The sequence below is a fragment of the Oryza sativa genome, chromosome 2 (genome assembly GCF_034140825.1).
Source record: "Oryza sativa Japonica Group chromosome 2, ASM3414082v1".
Lineage (NCBI taxonomy): Eukaryota > Viridiplantae > Streptophyta > Magnoliopsida > Poales > Poaceae > Oryza > Oryza sativa.
This window is the reverse complement of record NC_089036.1, coordinates 23298507-23321183: the sequence shown is the minus strand read 5'-3', so window position 1 is coordinate 23321183 and position 22677 is coordinate 23298507. Positions and strand designations below refer to the sequence as shown.

Below are 22677 nucleotides of genomic sequence, written 5' to 3'. Positions count from 1 at the left end.
TGCAACAAGTAATGTATCCACTGTGAATCAATGGACGATGTAAATGTAAGAAACAAATATACATCACCTACCAAACTAGTATGAGAGTCTTGAATATTTGTATTTTTCTCTTAGATGCCCCTCGTATTCTAGTATAGCTAAGGCAGTTGTTGTTGACAAAGATGATGGATCTACCTGCCTTACAGTATTTCGAAAAGAAAAGATCATCATGGTTAACACATGTGTAGGGATAATTCCATAGGTATTTCAAATGGTTTTCCAGCTAAGCATGAGCTTCAATCTTGTTACAGTCCTTGAGGAGAATCTATATGATATTATGAAATATAAAAAAGTGAGTGAAGTACATCAATTATGCAAGTGAGAAAAAGCAGTAACTACTACATCAGTGCAGGAAACAACAATTATTCAAGTGTGGGATTGAATCATCACTGCAGCATGATTTTTAGCTTGGAAACAGCTTTGGCAGTGTTATGGTGGCAGAACACCAATGTAAGAGCTATATCTGCACAGGCTATGGAGACCATACTGTTTGCGCTTTGCAGCACTCAATTGGCTTAGTTAGTTTGGTGGGCAAAAGAGTTGAATCGGAGTGCTCCAACCTAACACAGCTTAGCCTTCAGAGATGAAGACCACAGCACAGTCTTCAGAGACTAAGATCAGCTCATACAAAAGCATTAATCGTTGCTGCACATGGAGTATTTTTCCTGTATGGTTCAGAAAATTATCAATTGGAGTGCTCTTTCTTTTTTTTTGTCAAAATGGTAATACATATACAACACAACAATTTACTAATTACATATAATCAATGAATAAAAATAAATAATTGGAAGGATTAACTTTTCTTTTCTCTAAGGAGAACATCAGAGAGCAAAGCACATGAAGGATCTCTTCTGCCTATTTACCTTGTATTTGTTTGTCATTTATATGCTGGCAGCTCCATTCCTGAAGATCCATGAGCTGAGCATAGTGGATTGCCCCTCCCAACATTAGCATGAATTATCATGAAGTCTAGCCGTCTGTTTACCTGTATGCTGAAAAACACCAAATAATTTGTTTAAAAAGATTCTGCTAAACTTGTTTCAATCCTAAGCTGGCCACCTTGACCTTTATTTGGAGTTCAGTTTTGGACAACAAAGTAGTGGCATACTGACATGCTTAAAATACAGGAACAGAAAAATGAATAGAATCTCATTCGCAGGAGAGGATGAGAGTAATTGTAACTTCTGTCACCAATCAAAAGTTTAGAACATTAAAAGCCCTAATGGAAGGAACCTATTAATGTGAGAACTCATCCTAATAAAACATCTATGTTGCCAGGGAATCAACAGGTTTCAGGGAAGCTCACCAGTTCCTGTCTTGCCTCATCACATCAACTCTCTTTCCATCAGAGGGTAGAGGAATTGGCTCAGAGTTCAAATTATCAGAAGGCAAAATTAAAAAAATAGAGAGAAATCTCGAGGCACCAATATTCGGAAATGTATTGGGTTCTATCCGAATCTTGAAACGAACTTCGCAAACAAACATCTGATAAATTTAGCCTAAATTCAGAACCACTTGAATCTATGTTAGATGAGAGATAAGAGAAGGGAGACTGTACCGGAGGAGAATAGGTAGATCGTACACCGATTTCTGCCATTGCGGAAATGGCTGCGTCAGCTAGCAACACCGTCGGGCAAGTCGCTGAGGAAGAACTGAAAGATCCACTCCCCGCCCGCCATCTGTGCTAGCAGTGAGCCACCGAGTTGACCTGATGCCGAAGAAGAAGGCGACGTTGCGATGCCATGTGGGACGCCGATGCTGAGGACGGGATGGGGAGTATGTGATGCCATTCAAGCTCGCTGTACGTGCAGCTACAGTGAAGAACAAAAATATTGGGAAGAGATGCGGATGCGGAGAGGACGAGGACGACGAGCGGATGCGGAGAAGTGGAAGGAGCAATGTGGATGGCTCGGCGGGCAGCAAAACCACGTCTCGGTAAGGGTTGGCCGCGCAACTTAGAAGGTAGAAAACAAAAAAACAAATTCAGTTAGCATAGACATGGTCGGAAGAACGTCGACATCACAATGGGAAAACCTAGAGCAAGGCACAACGGGAAAAGATCAGAGCGTACGGGATGATGCGATTAGGGAAAGTACTGTCTCGAAAAAAAAACAGAGGAACACCATATATAGGAAATCAAGCGAACAGACATCCAGTGACATAACCATCTCAGTTTATCTATATACCATAGCACCACACGTGTAATGAACTCAACGTCCATCCCCGTGATAAAACCAGCTGATCTTATATACCTCAGTGAGCAGTAGCTGAGGGAGGCAAAGATGCCCCCCTCCCTCCCCCCAAAACAAGATGCGATGTGGAAGAGACACCAATCCAAGAGCACAGCCTGGAAGGGAAAAAACACCCAAAAAAAACAGTGAGCACACGCATGGCTGGAACAACATTGGCATCGCAATGGGGGAAATCGAGAGCGAGACGCAGCAAGAAAGATCAGAGCAGTAGAGACGATGCGATTAGGGAAACTACCGGTTGAAAATCCCCAAGAACTTAGGGTGTGTTTGGATAATGGGAAATGGGGGTTGGGATTGGGATTGGGAAATGAATGAAGGGTTAGGATTAAATGAAAGAGGGAGAATGAATAGCTAGGATTTAAAGATATCTTTTAATGGATGGGAAAAACAGGGCCTAAGCGGGAGGAGCAAGGAATAGAACCGGCGTCATATATGGAAGAAAGAAGGGAGCGATGCAGATTACCTCCCTTGGTCCTCATGGGGTTCTCTGCGTAGTGGAGCAGCGAGCAGCAGCCAACCCGTTGCCGCCGTACACTATGGCAGAGCAGCAGCCAACCCCATCGCCACTGTACTCCATGGCAGAGCACTACCGTGGAGATTGAGAGAGGGGCCACCATGTGGGGCTGGGCCGCTGGGCGTTGGAGGCGTCCCTGATGGCTGGATAAGGACGACACGCGTCGAGAGGATAGAGGCGACTCGCAGATGGATCAGCGCACAGGAAATCCAGGACGGTGGAAGACCACGGCACCGATGCTGCGATGACCACTAAAAGGCCGTCGACCACTGGGCTAAGAAATCAGTTGGCCCATGGAAGGATAAGCTAGCCTGGTAGCTGATCCACTGTAACCAAACAACGTGGCAAGATTATATTGGATGCCGGTTGCCTAAATCGCCCGGAGACCAGCTAATCCAGCACCTTTAAGATATCTAATATATATTAGACTAGTTAAGACAACACCCTACGAATAGGGTTTATCCCCAAACATTATGCTGGACTTTTTTTCATGTACATTGCTGACATTATGGTAGGCATTCAGAGACTAAAATGTAATCTTCTTCCTGATTAAAAAAAAAAGTTGCGAGCACATGGCGGCCTGGTCTTTTCAGATCATTCATCGGATTATTAAAATCATGATTTGCTACATGCTTTAAGAATATGTTTCGTAAGAAATTTTCTTGTACAGCATTGATTAGACTTGTTAGTTTATTTCTTAAAATATCCAATCTGTTTCTATAATTAAACAGATAATATGTGGTAACAATCTGTTTAATTAATAATGTAAATCAAATTAGAGCCTATGTATCTCAAAGAACTGAGCCTTAACTTCTGGAAACAATCATGAGCTGTACAAGTTTGTCATCTATTTTATTATTTTAATATGATATATGAGAAACAAATTTATTATATTAACATATATTTTATTTCTGATTTTACCCTTACAAAATTTCTACTGCCCGTACTACAGTGATACAGTCAATGTAGTCGATCTAATAGAATTTGATCCATTAGATTCAAAGAAATGGATGGCTCATAACCATTTGAGGGTAGAGTAAACTAAAAATCTCTACAACAGCCAAGGCACCAAATGTATGTCCCTCCTGGTCGATCAGGATATGCAGTGCTCAGCACCAAATGTAACTTGCAGAGTTGTGTTCACTGTCGTCGAGCATACACACACATACATACAGCCATACAGGACAGCGGAGAGCAGAGCGCTCAACTTGATGGCACAAGTACTACCGCAGCCGAGGCTACACACCATGTTAGGCCTTGTTCTTGCTCGTTTAATCCGTCCTACAAGGAAATTGCGGAAGATTCGAAGGGGAATAATTTCACATCTATTCAGGTGTAGAATTAATCTCTCAATCCCCTTCACTTTCACTCTTTTGAGGATGAACCGAACAACCTCTTAGCAACAGGGTTTTAAATGTCCCGCTATAGCTGCCGCTATCTTCCGCTATAGCTGTTTGAGAAGGGTTCTAGCTATTTGTTCTCATATACATTTTAGCCGCTATAGCTCCATTTAGTTCGCTATAGCTACCGATATAGCTGTTTGAGAAGCCAATCGCTAAATGCCTTACCCCGCTATTTAAATCATTGCTTAGCAGGGGGAGAAGCCATGTGTACCCGGTCATCGTAGTGGATGCATGCCATTTCCCCGAACAACGACCAAGCTTGAATAGACTAGCCATCCATCGATCCACGCCATGGAAGAGAGGGCAGAGGAGTAGTGCGCGTACGCTTCCCTTCCAGCGTCCAGCGCGGCTCTTCTGGGATGTCATGCATTGCCACCCAACCAGCTGACAAATACAGCCTAGATGAGCCATTCCCTTGGGCACAACAAGCATCTTACTAGCAGCCGATTGGTTTGGTTTTGGTGGTGCTTCGATTCCCAGTGACTCCTAATCCCCATTGATCATCGACAAAAGATTTGAGTGCTATATATGCACATGTGTGTGTACAAATGTAGTACATGATCAGTGTTTTTTTTTTGCCTTATTTTTCCCCTCTTCTCCTTTCAGGCTGGTGTACTAGAATTTTGTTGGATCGCATGGACTACATGTCTGGTTTGCTTGGTTTCTTATATATTCGGGATGGGAGGAGAGGATCAAATTAAGAGCAGGTATAGGCCACAAGGGTGAGTGATATTGAAAGCTGTGGCAATTAATCAAGGTTTGTCCCAGTACTGTCGTTGTTAGTAACCATTGTATCCGATCAACTGCATTCCTTTTGTCTACTAGACCTAGTTTGATCAAGCGAGCTCTAATTAGGTGTAATTAAGCTATGTGGCACATGTAGTGTGCATATTTGGACTACTGCAGAGTTCAGAGTTCAGAGTGCAGGCTGCAGTGTCATGCACGCACAGTCCTTGGGGTTGGGGAGCTTGGCATAGGCAGTCATTTATAGGAATAAGTTCATCAAACGAATCCGATTTTTGTCTTTAAAGCCCAAAACCAAATACAATATATCTCTTAACTATTAAAACCGGTGTAGATAAGATCCCTCAGCGGTTTAGATGGCAGTTTTGACTGACGTGGTGCATATGTGGCTAATTTGACTGATGTGGTATTGACGTGGCGCTTACGTGGCAATTTCATCCGAAAAAATAATAAACCCCATGGGACCCACATGTCAGTTTCACATATAAATTAATAAAAAAATGGTGGGGCCCATGTGGCCCCACATGTCATTATCACCCCTCCTCTCTCCCCCATCTCCCGTCGTCTTCATCTCTCTCCCATCTCTTCACAGGGCGCAAGCGGCGGCGGCGTCGAGGAGGGCGTCGGCGGCGCGCTCGGCCCCAAGGCGCAAGCGGCCGTGACTGGCGGCAGCGGCGCACGAGCGGGACATCGGCAGCGCATGGGGCCCCATGGCGCAAGCGACCGTGACTGGCGGCGGCGGCGCGGGAGCGGGGCCTCGGCGGCGCACGGGGCCACAGGGCGGAAGCGGCGCCATGGGACGTCTCCTCCGCCTATGCCGCGCGCCTCCCGGAGGTCGTCGTCGGCGCCAAACCGCGAGTCAGACCCGAAGCTGTTGCTCCCATCGAGCCGGCGGAGGAGGAGGGCACGAACACCGGGTAGCCGAACGCGGCGTCCGCCGGCACGCACCGCGCACACCCCGTCAGCCCCCTCACGTACATGTCCCACGCCCTCCCCACTCCCCAGTGCCCTCGCCGGCGCCCTCCACATCCAGCTCAGCCTGCTCCCCCTGCTCATGATGGTTGTTTGGTTTGGGTTGGGTTGAAGACGATGGATTTTGGTTGGAGACGTGGAGCTCTCACCGGTGAAGGGTAGGGCTGCCTCTTATACAAAACAATGGTGGTAGCAGCCAAAGCAAGTGGATGGGCTGGTCGGCTGGAGATCGTTGAGGTGGCCACCGGCGAGCGGCTGTCCCGCTGGCTTCGCGCGCCGCCGCTCCGGCCACCGTCGCCCCACTCCACCCGCCGTCCCAGTCCACCTGCTTTGCCTTGCCTCTGCTCTGCTCCCTCCAAACTCCAAATTAACAGAGAGAGGCTCTCCGCTTTGGAAATTTTGGAGGGGATGGAGCTCCATCACCATGGAAGCAGCAACGTCTGAGGTTAGGTACCTACCATCGTCTCCCCCCTTCCCTCCATGTTAATCTCTAGTATTAGTCAATGCGCATAAATCTTTCTCTTGCCGGAAAGAGTTACCACTGCGATGATGATGATTTTTGGCCTGACTTTTGGTTTCTGCTTCTGTTCTTCATTTTTTTTTCTTATCTCGGTGTGCTTATCTAAGACCCACATTGCCGCTCTTCTCGAATCGCTTTGCTTCTTCCCCACTTTGGATTTGAACTGAATCTTGAGGAGTTTCAGCATTGCAGGAATTGAACCTCCAGAATTCCTGCAGAAACTCAAAACATGCAGGTTCTTGTAGCAAATCAATACAACAGTTCTAGTGAGTTGTCTTTGAATTTGTTCTTCAGGCAAGGCAAGCTGCCGCCCAGACGCCGCCTAGCCGAGCACGGCTGCGCCGACGCCGCCCGCTCCGAGCGCCGCTAGCGGCAGCCGTCCTTCCCCCTGCCGCCAAGCTCCCTCCTCACCGCGCCGGCCTTCTCCCCCATTCGCCTGACGCCGCCTGGCCGCCCTCAGGCCGCTGCCGCGCTGGGCCGACCGGCGCCCGACCGTCGTCGCCACGGCTCGCGCCGCCGTCGCCTCGGCCCGGTCGCCAGGTCGCGCCGCTGCACCGGCCGTCGCTCGCCTCGCCAGTCGCTAGCCCCGCTCCATCGGCCGGAGAGAGAGAGAGAGGAGGGAGGAGTGAGGATGATATGTGGGGCCCACGTGGGTCCCACCATTTTTAATTATTTTATGTGTGGAACTGGCATGTGGGTCCCACGGGTTTATTATTTTTTGGGTCGAATTGCCACTTAAGCGCCACGTCAGTGCCATGTCAGATGAAGACCGAGTCAAATTAGCCACATAGGCGCCACGTCAGCCAAAACTGTCCTCAAAACCGCCGAGGGACCTCATCTGCACCGGTTTTAATAGTTAAGGGACCCGTTGTGTCTAGCGGTTGAGGGACGAAAATCGAATTCGTTGACAAGTTAAGGGACCTTAGATGAACTTATTCCTCATTTATATACTATGTGCATGTCCACGGAGCTACTCTATCCTTTCAGATTATAAGTCATTTTAACTTTGATCGAAATCAAAGTGTTCAAGTTTGATCCATAAAAAAAATAATAACATTCTCAATCCAAGACAAATATATTCAATTATCGATTTAATAGAACTAATCTGGTATTATAAATATACTATGTTTACGTATAAATTTAGTTAAATTTAAAGTAATTTAATTTTAACTAAAATTAAAATAACTTATAATCTGAAAAGGAGGGAGTAGTAATGAATTAATCGAGCGAAACCTTGGTGTAGCTGAACATAATGCAGCTGATCTGGTTAATCTAAGCCCATGTGGTAACTGGGCCTCTTTGTTTCACTGGCTTGAGCCCAGCACAACACAATGCTTATCATTATTCAGCCCAGACGTCCGGCGCACACGCAGGCAGACCAAAGAGCTCTGTATTGACTGCACGTGCATAAAGGAACATTGTGTACACAATTAGCAGGGATAGTTTTTTTTTTTTAATAATGGTGTAAACCCGGCGTTAAAAAGGCAATGTCAAAACAAAAGACAAGAACATATAAAAAGAAAATCGTGGATGAAAAGATATTGTTTAGGACGTAATCCTATTTACTAAATCTCTATCCATAATTAATAAAGATTTTCAGGACTATCGCCTCTAGATTTCGGCATGCCAATTGAAAGTTGTTCTTGTCCTCACAAAATGGCTCCGAAACTTAATGCAGTATGTTCCTCTATAAAGTACTCCCTCTGTTTTTATAATATAAGGGATTTTGAATTTTTGCTTGTAACGTTTGACCACTCGTCTTATTCAAAATTTTTTAAAATTATTATTTATTTTATTTGTGACTTACTTTATTATCTACAATACTTTAAGTACAATTTTTTATTTTTTTATATTTGCAAAAAAAAATTTGAATAAAATGAGTGGTAAAACGTTACAAACAAAAAACTCAAAATCCCTTATATTGTGGGACGGAGGGAGTACCTATATGTAAGATTAAATTAATGGTTTTTGCTATTTCACTTGTGATATACTTTTGTCTCCTATCTTTCACTTTTTATCCGTAGGATCTTGCATCAGGATTCGTATTCTCGTATATTTAACTTATAGTTATAATTAATTACATAGCACTTATACTCAGTTACATAGCACTTACACATAGTTATGTAGCACTTGCATTTAGTTGTAGTGCATTAAAATTAGAATTTAGAACATTTTTTCTTTAGACTTACGATTTTTTACATGCTTATCTTCTTTTTGTTATTTGATTTAAAACGGGCTATATCCCATTGGTTAAAAAATATGTACGATTTGAAGTAGCCCCTTTAATTAATCGGAGAATTGTCAAACACCAAATCATTTGTATTGTTACAAAGAGCCAGGTAGCGGCATGGACAGTTTAGTCCTTCAGGTCTACACACAAGGCCTCTTTGAATCATAGGAGTGAAAAAACAAAGGAATAGAAAAAGCTTTTTAGCTTAGAATCCACTCCAACCAACCAATCTTCAAACATATGAGAAATACTATTACAATTTGGACCACTCTCCACAAAAATTTAGCATAATTTCAATAAGAAAATTATGCAACGACGTTTACTCGGGTTCCAGTTCCGTCTCTAGCTAGATTATCTTTAGTAAAAACAACGCCTTTATGTAAATACTGCATCAAAAATCATGATTTTAAGCAGCGTCTGCAATTTCCACATAGCCCTATTCATCTCTATGTAACCATTATTAATAACTGCTCCATAGCGGACGAGTTATGTTCAAAGTAATCGTAACAAGGGCCACCCGTTTCTTCATTGTCGCACGCTGGCATCCGAACCCAGACTACTCATTCTTGATAATGTAGGATCAAATCATTCCCCATGCATCCTAATCCCAGGGGTCGTTCGATCGAGCTAATAGGTCTAAAATCTGTAAGCTGTGTAGCAATATACATTGTGTATGTCACTTTAGAATGCAGACCAACCTTGGGTGTGTGTATATAATTTATATACAGCTAGTTTTAACTAATTAACCTTTTCTTGCTGAAACGAGATTTTGGCTGATCTGATCTGATCCAATCAGGTGTGGTAACTGGTAACTAGGCCTTTTCATTGCATTGGCTATAGCTCGAGCCCAACACAGCAAAATTGCATATCACCATCATTCAGAACCAGACATATTAACACACTGGCAGAGGAAAGGCCCCTGTCTAGTAGACTGCAACAAACATGCATGAAAGCCATGAAGGCAATAGCTACGCATACTTGCAACAATTTATTTTCCTGGATTGATACGTGCATGAATTAAATGTGCTAGTACAGCCTAAGCACGGTCTTGATGATATATACGGAACGCCCCCCAAATACACATATCTTTCCTACACGGCTACTCTACTGCGAAGTCTACAGGCAGTTCGCTGGTCTCTTTCTACATTGGCGAAAGCAATGGCCAAACCAAAACCATATCGTTTTTTTTTATTTTCTCCTCTTTCGCAGAGCGCTACCTCACACCCCACCTCTTGCAGGGCCCATCTCCTGCGCACATTGACACCAAATCACGAAAAATAAATGGCTCAGATCTTCTAAAAAAAAATCCAAAGTCTCCGTGCAAATATTAGTACTTCTATAGTACTATATGTCTATATGTATGATGCCGTACGACTAGTTTTTTAATTATCACTGTCATCAGCACCCATTACGGAGCACTACATTGTGTTACAGTAATAAGCACTGTAACTGAGCATAAAGCCCAGATGTGTACTAGAGCATCAAATCTCAATTATTTATGGTTCACAGAAACACGGAAAATTTCAGTCGTCGTTGATCTGATCTGATCTCCATGTGAAACTCAAGACTCGTAGCTGACGACCTCGACGCGACGAGAAGCCAAAATCGCAGTCGGTTTTGACAGCGACACCAACAGAAACTTCCAAGTCTGAAACGTAGTGACTGTACCACAGTACAGTTCAGTACTACTCCTAATACTGCAACTTTTCTTGCAAGCGTAGAAGGCAAGAACTATACGTGTGATGGTACTCTCCGAAATGCCAAAATGTCAAGCACGTTGCCATCGCCCAAGCACTGACCTCCCACCACGTACTACAGCCACAATTAAGCGAATTAAGCATACGTACGCCCAATTCCCTGCTCGATAGGGCAACAGATTTAACGCAAAGATAGAGCGTCACATCCGGCATCATATCGGCACTCACTCTTGTAGTGTACTTCTCCAATCAAATTTTCCAGGAAAAAAATATTTCCTTGATATTCTTTTTAACCCAAATCCTATCAAAAGCCATACCTAGCTAGCTAGTAGTACTGTTTGGCAGAATTATTTGGGCAGATGTGGTGGTGTAACGAGGAAGGAAGGATAATTAAGGGCATAACAACAAGGTGGTTTGTCGAATTGTTTGATTAGTCATGAGTGATTTGATTGGCTCACCAACAAACACGTACCAGTGGGAGTAGGGCATGCATAATCATCGGTGGATAACCTCGAGCCATGGCCACCAGCTACCAGACGAGAAATCAAACCCTGTTTGTTTCTAGGTAGAGGTAGCGGCATGGACAGTTGAGTCCTCCAGGCCTACACGCACAGTTGAGTTTCCAGTCAAAAAGCTACAGCCCAGACAAGCAGAGGCAACCATGCAACAAACCAATCATCAGGCAATCTGCAAAAAAAAAACCTGCCTGATAATTGAGGGTTTCAGGTCGTGTTTCATGTCAGCATCCGAAATCCTCAAAGCAAAAAAAGAAACAGGGGAGAACTGCATTATCTGATTTTAGCATAAACTATGATGGAATCGAATTATTCGGTTGGAAGAAAATAATATGCATCGAATTCTGGTGACCAAATTATTCTACTACTAGTGGATTAGCGTAGCAGCTGGAGCTAGCACGGAAATGGACATGAGCTTGGCATCACCAGCTAGCCAATCATACTTTCAGTATGCTAGTATACAAAATCCACCTTTCTTTAATATTTTTGCAAATTTTTTCTTCTCCTTTTTTAGTGCATGGTGGTGTTCACACTTGGCAGAGGCCAAAACCGCAGCATCTGCAACTCGCCATGCGCAGCAACAGTGGCCCAAAATCTCGACATTGACTTCTACCACAGATCCACTGAGCGCATCCCGAGGAAAAAAGCACATGCGATAGCAGTAGTAACAGCATGCAACAGCAGCTCCGCCACTACTATTACTGCGACCGCTAATAATAACAAGCGGTGCAGGAGTAAAACTACTCACAATTTACTACTACTCCTACTCCCGTGGGATCAGTTACCGCACTGTGCACTCGCAATAGTATAAACTGCATAGGCCATTCTATGCTTGGGCTACTCGCCGCCGTTGTCACTGCATCGATCACTTGCTACACTAGTGACCTACTACAGTGTATGCATATGCATGACACTAGTGTGACAGTGTGAAGCAAGAAGGGTCGTCTTTTTCTGGCCAAGAGAGAGAGAGAGAGACCCATGTTTTGCAATTAACATATGTACAATGACACACTAGGGGGATAGCTGTGGGTGCCAAAACCTCAAAAGAATGAGAAAACTACAGCAGGCAGTGAGTGAGGTGCAGTGCAGTGCAGTGCAACTCATGTCATGTGGGCACCATATGCGTATGATGCGTGCAGCAGCCTTCCTTTTCAGCGAGAAAGGCACGCCGCAGCAGCAGCAGCAGCAGCCAACCCCACAAGAGAGCAAGTTATTTAAGAACCTGAGTTAGATAGACTGATAGATACATGCAATGCAGCCAAAGCGGAGCAAAAAAGGGGCAGAGGGGACGAGAAAAAAGAGCAGAGGTAGAACAAGAAAGGGAAGGGAGAGTGTGCCACTACGTGAGAAACCGAGACGAAAGGGTCGCGCCACCAGCCCACCATCCACCGCCACGTGGGACCCACCGCCCGCCCGCAGACGCGAGCAAACGTTCCCTCCACTACTAATTACACGTAGGCAGTACGATCACTCTCCTCCTTCCTAAAGAAAGAGAGAAAGAGATTGATTTTGATTATACTAGTTGGTTAGTCCCATACAAAACACGCCTTAATCCTTAACCACCACCCCTCCCCTCCCGTTAACAAAAAGCTAAAACGCGCAACAGCGACGCACACGCAAAAGCCCAGAGGCAAGTAGCAGCAGCAGTGGTTGCGCGGTGCTGCGTTCGTCTCGGTCTCCGTCTCCGTCGTCTCCGTCCACTGGACAGGGCAGAGGCTGCCTACCAGACACACGCCCTCAACCTCGCGCCCGCCATTATTGCGACCCTCCCGCACGCGTGCGCGCGCGCGTATTATCACGAGGTCCGCGAGCGAGGCGCAGAGCAGAGAGCAGAAGCATCATTTCTAGTCCCCCAGCCCAAGCAACAGTAGCCAGCAAGAACAGAGTAGGGAGGAGGAGGAGGAAGGAGGACGCACCTGGGAGCAGAGCCAGAGCCAGAGCCAGAGCCATGGAGCAGTACGAGGTGGTGGAGCAGATCGGCCGGGGCGCCTACGGCTCCGCATACCTCGTCGTCCACAAGGGCGAGCGCAAGAGGTTCTCCTCCTTCCTCTGCTCCCCTTTCCTCTTCTTCCTTCGTCTTCTTCAGGCTTCCCTGATGCTTCTGTTCTTTCTTGGCTCGATGATGGTGCAGGTACGTGATGAAGAAGATCCGGCTGTCCAAGCAGAACGACAAGTTCCAGCGCACGGCGTACCAGGAGGTAAACCAGATCGAAACCCTCGTTAGTTCTTGTTCATTCCCCACACTTGAGCAAACATGTTGCACCCATGAGTTGTTTGCTGTTGCGTCTGCAAAACCCTTTTGAGATTACCAGAAATTACTGCGCGATGGATTAAAGAAAATAGCTTTTTTTTTTCTTTTCGAGTTCATACCTGATTGAATGTTTGGGAGGACGGGACAGATGGTTTGGTTTGATGATTTGATTTTGATGCTTTGCTTGCTGTTTGCTGCACAGATGTCCCTGATGGCGAGCCTCAGCAACCCGTACATCGTCGAGTACAAGGACGGTTGGGTTGATGAAGTACAAATTCCACGCATTAATTCAGTTCTGGGAGTAATTTGCATTCCTTCGAATCAAGGGTTCTAAAGTTTTGTCCTTTTTTCTCTTCTTCGATGATGGTTGCAGGGGACCTCGGCATGCATTGTGACAAGTTACTGTGAAGGAGGTGACATGTAAGAACCTCTCACATTTTTCACTCTTCACTGCCTCCTAAAATTTTTACCTTCCATTGGTGCTCCAACCTCCAAAGTCACTGACATCGGAATCACAGGGCAGAGAGGATCAAGAAGGCAAGGGGTGTCCTTTTCTCTGAAGAGGTAAGAACACCGTAAGTAGATGAAATGGTGATTTTACCACCTATATCAATGAGCAGTACAAACTGTTCATGGATTGGAAACTTACCGCTGATTTGGTACTTGTATGATCAAAGAGGGTGTGCCGATGGTTCACACAATTGCTCTTGGCCCTTGACTATCTGCACTGCAACCGTGTGCTCCACCGTGACCTCAAGGTAAATGAACATTGTCCCTATCCACACAAGTCGATTCATCAGGTATCAGCATCACCTAACATGCCCTTGGCTCCTGTGCTGTTACAGTGTTCCAACATTTTGTTAACAAAGGATAATAACATCCGTCTTGGTAAGAAATATATATTTCACCATAAATATAAATTACTGCATCTTTCCTTTTTCTTGGATGATAGTGTAGTGACCTGAATATTCATTGTTTCTTGAAAACAGCTGATTTTGGGCTAGCAAAATTGCTCATGGAGGACCTTGCATCGACGGTATGGCTTAAACCTGTGCTATCATGTTGTGTAAATATAACTCGCAAAACACATTTCCAGGTAGCAAAGAATACATAACTATGCAGTTACCTACATAAAGTCACACTAAATCATAACATGTATAAACACCATTCATGTAAACCCTTTTGATTTTGAATAGTGGTTCATAACTAAATTCTTTATGGCTTATGATCTTCAATCGTACTAGCAGAATGCCCGTACTTTGTTACGGAATTCAAAAGAAAAATTGTATGGTATTACATATTCATGTGGGAAAAATTAATGTCTGCATCACGAAATACAATAGCTTTGAACTTTGATTTTTAACTGTATATAATTTTTTTTTCACTTGTCTTATTAATAATCATGAAAAGAGATTGAACAACAAAAATTGGCAAAAAAAAATATGCCCCTTAATTTTATTCTAAAATTAAATATGTAAGTACCCACTTCTCTCTTTAGTTGAAAAAAAAGATGCTTTTATGCTCCCTTCTACTTTGACCTTGAGTACATATGAAGGCCCGCTCGTCATTGATGGCCACCACCATTGCCTTCTTTTATGATGGTATAGATAATGGAATTTTGTTCTAGAAATATGTGATGCCATTTCAGTATAGTTCCGGCAGTGTTATTTCATTTGTATATATTTATTTATAGAATTATATATGAACAGTAGGACACTTTCCTACCTTCTTCATTCAAAATATTGTGACATGTGAATGAACTGATAGGTTCCATTGCCACTCAATGAATTCAACATCTATGTTTTTCAGATTGTGGGAACCCCAAACTACATGTGCCCAGAAATACTAGCAGACATACCTTATGGTTACAAATCTGATATATGGTCACTTGGTGAGTTCCCAGTACAACAGCTTTTGGAGTAATTTTCACGGTTTCTGTTATGATGCTAATCCTTTCCCATCTTTTACCATCAGGATGCTGTATGTTTGAGATCTTAGCACACCGCCCTGCATTCAAAGCTGCAGTAAGTCCTACTACACAATTCAAACGATAAATTACTGTTTACGTATAACATGGTTCATGAAATATCCCCTCTTGTTTTTTAAGGACATGGCATCATTAATTAACAAAATAAACAGATCTTCAATATCTCCAATGCCACCGATATATTCATCATCACTGTGAGTGCCAATATTATTAACTTTTTAATGATTTTCCCATAATATATATCAGAATTTATGCTAAACATGATGCTTTGTTTGGCAGGAAGCAGATAGTGAAGAGCATGCTAAGGAAAAACCCAGAACATAGACCCACTGTAAGTACCACAAACTCAGTTTCACTGTTTCAATCAAAGGCACCGACAGAACACTTCACATTCAAAGTTAAACTGAAAAATTTACAGGCTGGAGAACTATTGAGGCACCCATATTTGCAGCCTTATCTAGCTGAATCATGCAGCTGCTCCCCAATCTACCTTCCAGTGAAGCCCACCAAAAGTAACCTGGGAGACAAGCAGCAGTCAAGAAAACCAGGCAGTGGCAGAAAGCGAATCATCAAAACCAATGGATCCAGTGAAGCATTAGAAACCGCTGCAGAGCAAGCTGTGGATACAAGAGACAACTCCACATATATTTCAGATGTTTCAACAGTTGGTACCCAGGACGCCTGCATTTCACAAGTATCTGTGGATCCTCAAGCTAGAAACAAAGCATATCAAAACATCGATGATTTGACGCTTTTTCAACAGATAGAGGAAAATTTGATGACAATAACCGATCGACAGATTGATGAGGCCATCTTTCTTAAAGCTGTAAGAACCAGCAGCACAGTAGATGTCGTGCCAGTCTCTGGTGCAATTCAGAAGCCTAATGAGGCACCAATACCAAAGGAGGAACTGACCATTGGAGTAGTGCAAGAGCAGAGAAAGGAAGTGAAAGCACACACTCACCAAGGATCAAAACCAGGCACAGGAGACGTTCCCATCGTTACAGAAGAATCATCACCGAAGAGCGCGGTGAAATTGGCACATTCAGATAGCACTCCTGCCGAGTGGGACCATCTGAACATAGTGCAGCAGAGAGCTGACGCACTGGAGTCGCTACTCGAGCTTTGCGCCAAGCTGCTGAAGCAGGAGAGGCTTGAGGAGCTTGCTGGCGTTCTCAGACCGTTTGGGGAAGGTGCTGTGTCGTCCAGAGAGACGGCGATATGGCTGACAAAAAGCCTCATGACCCCACCAAAATTGGAAGGGTCACCAAAACTTACGTAGGGGAGCGAATTTCATGGCTTTGTTTGCAAGTGTGCTGTTCTGGTTCTGAGAGTGTATATAGCTTTGCTACAGTTCATGATTCTGTATCACTGAGGCTCGAGTTTCTATTTATCTTGATGTATATGGTTTGAGTGAGCGAGGGCATTGTGTGAGCTAACTATTTATCAGATATTTACTGTACAATGGCATGTGCTGTTTGGCTGATTCAAGTAATAATGGAAATCATACCATGTTCATTCCTATTTTCTTCCAGCCTTCCTTACTGGAGAACTGTTTATCAATGTGCAGATTTGTTATTACCGACAGGAACTGAATGGGAAGAGGCAATATTAAGGGGATGTTCAGATTGTAGCCAAAATAAAATGCTGGCAATATTACCAAAATTTTGGCAGGATTTCTTATGTATTTACCATAGTTTGATTAAAAAAACTAAATGTATGCATATCTTTGACAACTTTACCAAAAATTGTATGGTTTGAAATGGCATCAATCTGAACAGCCCCTCAGTTCAAGCATACTATATCCGGGAACAATTTTTTGACTAATCACTTGGTTCCGATGATTCTAGAAACAAAACGATCACTCCATCCTGATCAAGAAATAGGAGCAAAAATATAGCCTAGTAGTGAGTAGTGAGCACTGAGCAATACTTGATGATGACAGAACAGAGAATATGTAACACTACACAGCACTGGAAAGGCTGACCTGTACTGCTGTAGCCCTCTGCTCACTGAATGATTTTGTCACCTTATGTTTGGGCATTGTTACCACTGTCAAAGGAAGAACCTTTGCCGTGCTTCCAAGCAAGAAGCCTTGCGCTTTCTGCAGAACTCAATCTGCTACAAATCAACAAGATATGGTTGTTTCTTTTCTGCGAGAATCATGCTCTGCGCACTTTCAGTTCCTGGGGCTCTGGCTTATACCCTGCTACTGTACGGTGTACCATGTCCAGGAATTGATCCCTGAACACTCACTGGAAAAGAAGGTGTGGAAAACAGCAGATAGAACATGCATCACTGTAACACACAGTACATGGCAGGATTCAGTCAGCCTAACCGTAGACAGTTGCTGAATTGTAAGGATCCGTCTCCAGTATTATTGCCGAATTGGGTTATTTGAGAGCTAAGTTCTCAATTTAAAAATGATGCATATATTTGGTTGGATATAGAGGCCGGGTAAAAATTACCCTTATCTAAAAAAAAGTATTATTCCAGATGCCAACAATGATGAAATTTAACACATAGTATAACAAGAAGGACCATGTGTTGTCCACTTTGGCACGTCAGATCTTTATATGAAAATCTGGTGTGTAAATTATACTAGTTTGAAGTGTAAGCCCGATAGCCCATGTACCACAAACAGTCAGTAGAGACTAGAGAGGCATTCACTACATATGAACGATGGATACGTGCTTGGTGAAGAAAGAAGTACATGATGCGAAATCAGTACAAACCTTCCTGATTCGATGATAGTCAAGAGATCCTAAACCAGACATTTCTCCTCACGATCGAACATTGTTGTAGTGACTTCCTCTGAAACAAAAAAAAAAACATCAGAAAGTTCATCTCCCTAATTTGCAATTAGTTACCAATACTGCAAGGAACAGAAAGCAAACGATGTTCTTGCATCAAGGTAGCACGATGCAGTATCGTCCTTTTCCTATTCGGCGAGGACGCGCGCGTTCGATGAACCAAAGGGATCGAGCTCCCCCAAGGAAGTGTATTTGCGGATGCAATGGTCCAAATTCCGCCCACGCGCAAGTAGGCGCATGGATCTCTAGAATCTCCGATAGGGTTGGAAAGTGGGAAGCGATATCGTCGGTGGCGCTTACCTCGGCGGCGGCGGTAGTGAGGAACAAAAAGCCGAAGCAGTCGCGGCGGCAGACGCGCGCGGAGGTCGGTGCGTAGTAGCCGTTGCACTGCGGGAGAAGAGGATCTAGGGTTTATGGCTGGGAGAGAGATTAGAGAGAGGATACGGTTTGAAGGAAGACGCAGAGCAAGGAACCACCTGGAGCCATTTGGAGGAAGAATCCCAACTTGGGGGGTCGTCGGATGCGGCGCCGGCGCCGGCGGTAGCCACGGTGTTCGGCGAAATGCGCGAGCGGAGTGGACGGGAGCAGGAGGAGAGAATTGTGCACTAAGACCCCTGATTTCGGTTAGATTTTTTCCTTTTGTTGAATATGGTCGCTAAAGTTTCGCTTCGGACTAAATTTAGTAGTTGAGGTTTTAAATTGTTCAACAAGTTCTCCAAGTTAATCATTTGGGTTAATATAGTTTTTGAAAAAAAAACGTTTCGTGAGTATGCCAAGTCATCCTCACATGCATCGATAATACGAATGAAATGATAATTATACCCTTATATGCCATATAGAAAAGAAAGAAGATAAATGTTTCTCACGCGTATGATCGTTTTAGAATTGTCACTTATTATTGATGCGTCCAAGCACTGATCGTATCGTATGAATTCCTTTGTCGGCCACCCTCCGTAACAATGTTGGGCCTGGACTAGCCTGTTATTTTTTTTTTGTCTGTGTCCTTTTCTTTCTTTTCTATATGGTATATAAGATAGAATGGTTATTTCATTCATACTGCTGCATGCGAGGATGACTTGGCATGCTCACGTGGCTTTTTTTTTATCCAAAGACTATATTAACCCAAATAATTAATTTGGAGGATTTGTTTGAGCGGAAACAACGAAAACTAAATTAAGCCCGAAGCGAAACTTTAAGGACTGTATTGGCTATTCACCCTTTTTTTAATTAGGCCCCCCGGTTGGTGGTTTGTAATGGTCGGAGTTTCCTCACTAGAATTTCCCTCTATTCGACCTATCACTATCTCTACTACTTTAAAAAATAAAATATATTTCCGCCCTCCGTATATAAAAAAAAGGGCGAGAAAAAAATTCTGTCGTAAAAAAAAGGAAAAAAAATGTCCGACTCCCCTAATAAAAAAAAGTCAGACTCCGGAAAAAAAACTTCTAGTCCGTTAAAAAAAGAAAAAAAAGTCCAACTCAAAGTGCGTAAAAAAAACGTTCGCCCCAAATTCTATAAATAATAAATAATAAAGTGTCTATCCATATATTTTCTCCTCTAATTAATTAAAAAATTGATTCTCTATTCTTTCCATTCCAGGGAAAAACTAAGGGACGCTATCCCGTCACAGCGGGACAGTTAACGAATATATCCTACTAAGGATGTCGTCGGCCCTACGTGATCCATCTCACATTAATTCCCACGTGGCTGGATCTCATCCCAGGCTCCCACTCAGCATGGTGTCCCTATTCTATTAGTTGCATGGTGCCTTTTGAATGATGAGAGGACACGTTGTCTAGTGAGTGGTGAGAAAGAAACAAAAGAAGTCCAATTCGTGTTAAAGTCTATGCATCTACTCTTAGATACTGCCACGGTTCTAGTTACCTTGGTAGTGGTGTTTCTTTTATTTTTTTATTCTTGGTTTATTTCTTGATCTTTTTTGTATTTTCAGTTGAAGCACATTTGGAGGTATTGATTTTGTGAAGTATTTTCCCTATAATATACTATGATAAGTTCTAATGCTCAAGTTTGACCTATCTCATTCCGTGTTTTCTATCCCGACACATCTTCAATTTGTAACCCATACTATTTCGTAATAGTAATATAAGTATCAACTCAAATACGTACCATCTTAAATTCCATGGGATACCAAATTTGATACAAGTTTTCGCTAGCTTTGAAACCTACTAGCTCTGAAACCTGTGCATACCAGATTTGATACACAAGGTATCATGCCTGATATTTATGGGTACCAAGTTTGATACCCAGGTACCATACCTGATATATATATGCACTAGCCATGATACATGCGGATATCAGATGACAAATATTAGGTCTAATACTTACGGATACCATGTTTGATACCTAGGTACCAAGCCTGATACCTATATGTATCAGATACATATAGGTATTAGATGAGTTTGATACCCAGGTACCATGCCTGATACCTACAGGCACTAGCCATGATACATGTGGATATCAGATGACAAATATCAGGTCTAATACTTACGGATACCAAGTTTGATACCTAGGTACTAGGTTTGATGCCTATAGGTACTAGGCCTGATACCTATATGTATCATCCATGATATATGTGGATATTAGATGAGTTTGATACCCAGGTACCATACTTGATACCTACAGGCACTAGCCATGATACATGTGGATATCAGATGACAAATATCAGGTCTAATACTTACGGATACCAAGTTTGATACCTAGGTACTAGGTTTGATGCCTATAGGTACTAGGCCTGATACCTATATGTATCATCCATGATACATGTGGGTATTAGATGAGTTTGATACTCAGGCACCATACCTGATACCTACAGGCACTAGCCATAATACATGTGGATATCAGATGACAAATATTAGGTCTAATACTTACGGATACCAAGTTTGATACCTAGGTACTAGGTTTGAGGCCTATAGGTACTAGGCCTGATACCTATATGTATCATCCATGATACATGTGGGTATTAGATAATAAGTATCAAGTCTGATATGCACGGGTATCAAGTATGGTACCCAGGTACTATGCCTGATACCTATAGACACTACTCATGAATCATGATACATGTCAATATCAGATGACACAAGTATCAACTTTGCTCAGATGACAACTTGTCTTATATGATCCATCTAAATTATATGAGCAATCATTAGTTGGTCCAATTAGCCAACTGATAACTGTGCATGGTTGGCGTAAAAATCCAAATTATTTAATAACAAAAATACCGGAAAAATTATATTTTACCACAAGCAAACTCATTATACAAGAATAATTTTAGTGCAGGCTACGGCCAGGGAACACTGTCCAATACTAACGCATAGGCATTAGGCATAGCTTCTAGCTAGCTAGCGATTGACACATGTAAGCTACTAGACCCTATACCAGCCGACCAGGCAAGCTACCAGACCCTATAGTGTTTCATAGTGTGTCTAGGGGCACGTCTTGTAGAGGCGTGTCTTGTTTGGATACTATACGCACATCTCGTTTAGGGGAGAGTTAAAGGGTATACCGTTGAACGGTATTCCGTTCTCTAGCAGCCCTCTTCCTTCCACATCCTTTGCCACATGATTTCCCCTTTTAATTAGGCTTTAATTTACCGGATAAAATCTTCTTTTAATGGTTGTCAATGATGGCCAACCGACAATCTTTTTTCTTTTTTATCCCAAGTATTGCAGATTCGCTCTGATTTTGGGAAAAATAAAAAGAGGAGATCAAGTGGATCAAAAGACTACAGTAAATTCTCAAAGGTTGAGTATATTTAATGGGGATGATCGGCTCTGTTATCATACGGACACAAAACTGTATTCCAGAAGTTAGGAGAGGCAGACTGGGTGAAGTGAGGTAGGATGCAAAGCTTTTTCAATTTATTCCTCAAATCCTAATAGTTATTGTATTACTGACAAAAAAAAGCCTTTACCCGTTGCAATGCACATGTAAGTTTCCATCATCTATAAAAAAAAGGAGAAAAAAATAGACCCAAAAGCGAGAAAAAACACCATTTATAAGAAAATCAGTTCGGAAAAATCACTTGATTCAACACGAGAAAAAACATCGATTATAAAAACACCGGTCCGAGAAAACATCCGACTCAACACGAGATAAAAATCGTTTTATACAAAAAAAAAAGATAAAAAGAGTCCGAATCCACACGAGAAAAGGTGGATCGAAAAAACATCTGACTCCACGTAAGGAAAAAAACGTCGTTTATAAAAAAACCGCTCTGAAAAACTGTCTGACCCAACTCGAAAAAAACCATGCGCATATAAAAAAAACCCGGTTCGGCACTGTGCAATGCAAAAAAAACTGTCTCATTCGAGGAAAAGAAAACATCCGACTCCATGAAAAATAATCATATCGTTTATATTGTTTTACGTCCATCTTGATAGCTAATATCTGTTTTGTCTAGAGTTGACCATCCGAGACAGCGTAAGATTTGATTAATCCTATTATTAGTTACAAGAATGAGATTGAAATAGTATTTCACATTATATGTGTACAACGACATAAATAATCCAATTCTTTTGGGTAAATGAGGCATAGGTAATGTTGCCTCATCGCCGAGGTTTTGCTATTTACATTGAAGATGTTTCAATTTTTCTTATCATATGTCTTAGTTACAACGATCGATACAAACATTATCATTGATATGGCTATACATGTGAAACGTATATTGTCATTAATTTTTTTTTTACCCGTTGCAACTCACGGGCAATTTTGCTAGTTAAA

The 22677-nt window shown here is 42.8% G+C and overlaps 1 protein-coding gene and 2 long non-coding RNA genes across 5 annotated transcripts; 2 read left to right on the top strand and 1 right to left on the bottom strand.

Annotated features, from left to right (window-relative positions):
- Positions 1 to 224: 224 nt before the first annotated feature.
- Positions 225 to 2924, bottom strand: LOC9268149 (uncharacterized). 3 transcript variants are annotated; one of them, XR_010739584.1, is made up of 6 exons: positions 2755 to 2924; positions 2292 to 2386; positions 1598 to 1993; positions 1346 to 1524; positions 903 to 1031; positions 225 to 704 (listed from the first exon to the last, which is right to left on the bottom strand). It is a non-coding gene; the product is annotated as an uncharacterized lncRNA (long non-coding RNA). The 3 variants fall into 3 exon arrangements; XR_003240411.2 differs by lacking the exon at positions 1346 to 1524; XR_003240413.2 differs by lacking the exons at positions 1346 to 1524; positions 2755 to 2924 and adding an exon at positions 2527 to 2739.
- Positions 2925 to 5496: 2572 nt separating this feature from the next.
- On the top strand, positions 5497 to 7409 carry LOC136355142 (uncharacterized). The gene is made up of 2 exons (XR_010739280.1): positions 5497 to 6374; positions 6739 to 7409. It is a non-coding gene; the product is annotated as an uncharacterized lncRNA (long non-coding RNA).
- Positions 7410 to 12512: 5103 nt separating this feature from the next.
- Positions 12513 to 16657, top strand: LOC4329828 (serine/threonine-protein kinase Nek6-like). The gene is made up of 13 exons (NM_001416696.1): positions 12513 to 12920; positions 13018 to 13084; positions 13340 to 13405; positions 13511 to 13557; positions 13656 to 13701; positions 13815 to 13895; positions 13983 to 14025; positions 14127 to 14173; positions 14947 to 15028; positions 15112 to 15161; positions 15245 to 15318; positions 15404 to 15455; positions 15543 to 16657. Exons 1-13 carry the CDS (start codon positions 12835 to 12837, stop codon positions 16404 to 16406), a joined length of 1605 nt encoding a protein of 534 aa, NP_001403625.1. The 5' UTR covers positions 12513 to 12834; the 3' UTR covers positions 16407 to 16657.
- The last annotated feature ends 6020 nt before the right edge of the window (positions 16658 to 22677 follow it).

Bases quoted from the DNA above. Each gene is read 5' to 3' on its own strand.
- LOC4329828 (NM_001416696.1), top strand. From the start codon at position 12,835: ATGGAGCAGTACGAGGTGGTGGAGCAGATCGGCCGGGGCGCCTACGGC. The intron at 13,558-13,655 runs GTAAGAACCTCT...TCGGAATCACAG, and splicing joins TACTGTGAAGGAGGTGACAT to GGCAGAGAGGATCAAGAAGG. The intron at 15,456-15,542 runs GTAAGTACCACA...AAAAATTTACAG, and splicing joins ACCCAGAACATAGACCCACT to GCTGGAGAACTATTGAGGCA.